Here is a 1,284-nt window from a genome sequence, read left to right as displayed (position 1 = left end):
GGATTACTGAGATGCATCAGGACATATAGCTAACATAGCCAAAAAAAAAATGCTAAAATTAGCATAAAATTGCAATTTGAAATAACTCAGAGAAAGGGTTGCAAAAAATTCAAATTAGGAGAAAGAAAATGCATTAAAGTACAAAAAAGTGATAATTTTTAAGAAAATAGCTAAAAATTGCAGAAACTTTCAGTAAAACAGCTATAAAAAGCTGGAAAACATTTAATTAGCACAAGGAAGCAAAAGGATCACAAAAAATGTGTATTTAGCTTAGAAAAGCTGACTTTAGCTAAAATATCACACAAAGTAGCACAAAAAGTGGAAAAAATCAGAAGAATAGCAGAAAGAAGCTGAATTTTAGCTGAAATAGCAGGAAAAAAGCTAAGATTAGCAAAAAACAGCTAAAATTAGCACAAGAAAGTGAAAAAGAGCAGAAGCAGAACAAAATGAAAGGTGCTGTAAAGATTTAGAAACATTTGAAAGGATTTTAAGGTTGTTGAAAACAGCTCCATTTATTTTTACTGGGGAAAAAAAAAGGCTAAAAAAGTGAAAAAGCTGAAAAAGCTAAAGTTATAGCCTGACATGAAGCAGCCGAACGTTTTGATACATGAATTATTCAAACAGCACAAAGCTGAATGGACATGAATGCTGTGAAGCATTCACACTAGAAATATTTTCTAGACCCGTCACTAAAGTTCTGGTTCCAGAAAGAGACAGAGGTCTGGGTCAGATCCAGGACCTGGGTTCTGACTCACCGTACTGGTCCCCGTCGTTGGCCCAGTGTGGACTCTGATCTGGATACTCTGCAGGAACGCTGAGCTGCAGAGGAGGAACGCTGGGAAGATTCTTATCATCTGGAACACAAGGAACCGGGTCAGAACCGTTAGACCTGAACCCTGAGTTCACAGAGCAGGACTCAGTGGGTCAGAACCGGTTCTGAAGATTTGAAACAGCTCAAATCTGAAAGATTTCACTGATTTAATCTGTTTCATTTAGATTCATGAGTAAAAATACATAAATTTATCATCAAAACATTTTAGTTGAAGAACTTCAGAAGTTCTGTTCAGTTCTCTGTAGACAGAACCGGTTTATGACCCGACTGAGCTCAGTTCAGTTCTGTTGAAACATTCACTCATCAGGTATGAGAACAGCTGGAGTTTCAGTCAGGATTAGATTCATCAGAGTACTGTCCTGTCAGACTTATGTAACTGATAGATTTCAGTTTGTTAATGTTAATAATGAATCTTCTTCTTACACCAGAGTTAGTCATGGAGTTCCTCAGGG

The 1,284-nt window shown here is 36.8% G+C and overlaps 1 protein-coding gene across 3 annotated transcripts in view; it reads right to left on the bottom strand.

The window, feature by feature from the left end:
* med15 (mediator complex subunit 15) overlaps positions 1-1,284 on the bottom strand; it is a gene marked incomplete in the record, with an annotated part of 33,213 nt that overhangs the window by 8,538 nt on the left and 23,391 nt on the right. For all 3 annotated transcript variants that reach the window (XM_014023130.1, XM_014023129.1, XM_014023131.1), the window contains 1 exon segment: positions 756-854. In XM_014023130.1, the coding sequence (XP_013878584.1) occupies positions 756-854 (99 nt within the window).

This window comes from Austrofundulus limnaeus, unplaced genomic scaffold (genome assembly GCF_001266775.1).
Source record: "Austrofundulus limnaeus strain Quisiro unplaced genomic scaffold, Austrofundulus_limnaeus-1.0 Scaffold358, whole genome shotgun sequence".
NCBI lineage: Eukaryota > Metazoa > Chordata > Actinopteri > Cyprinodontiformes > Rivulidae > Austrofundulus > Austrofundulus limnaeus.
The sequence above is the reverse complement of the archived record's forward strand: the minus strand, read 5'-3'. Positions and strand labels throughout refer to the sequence as shown.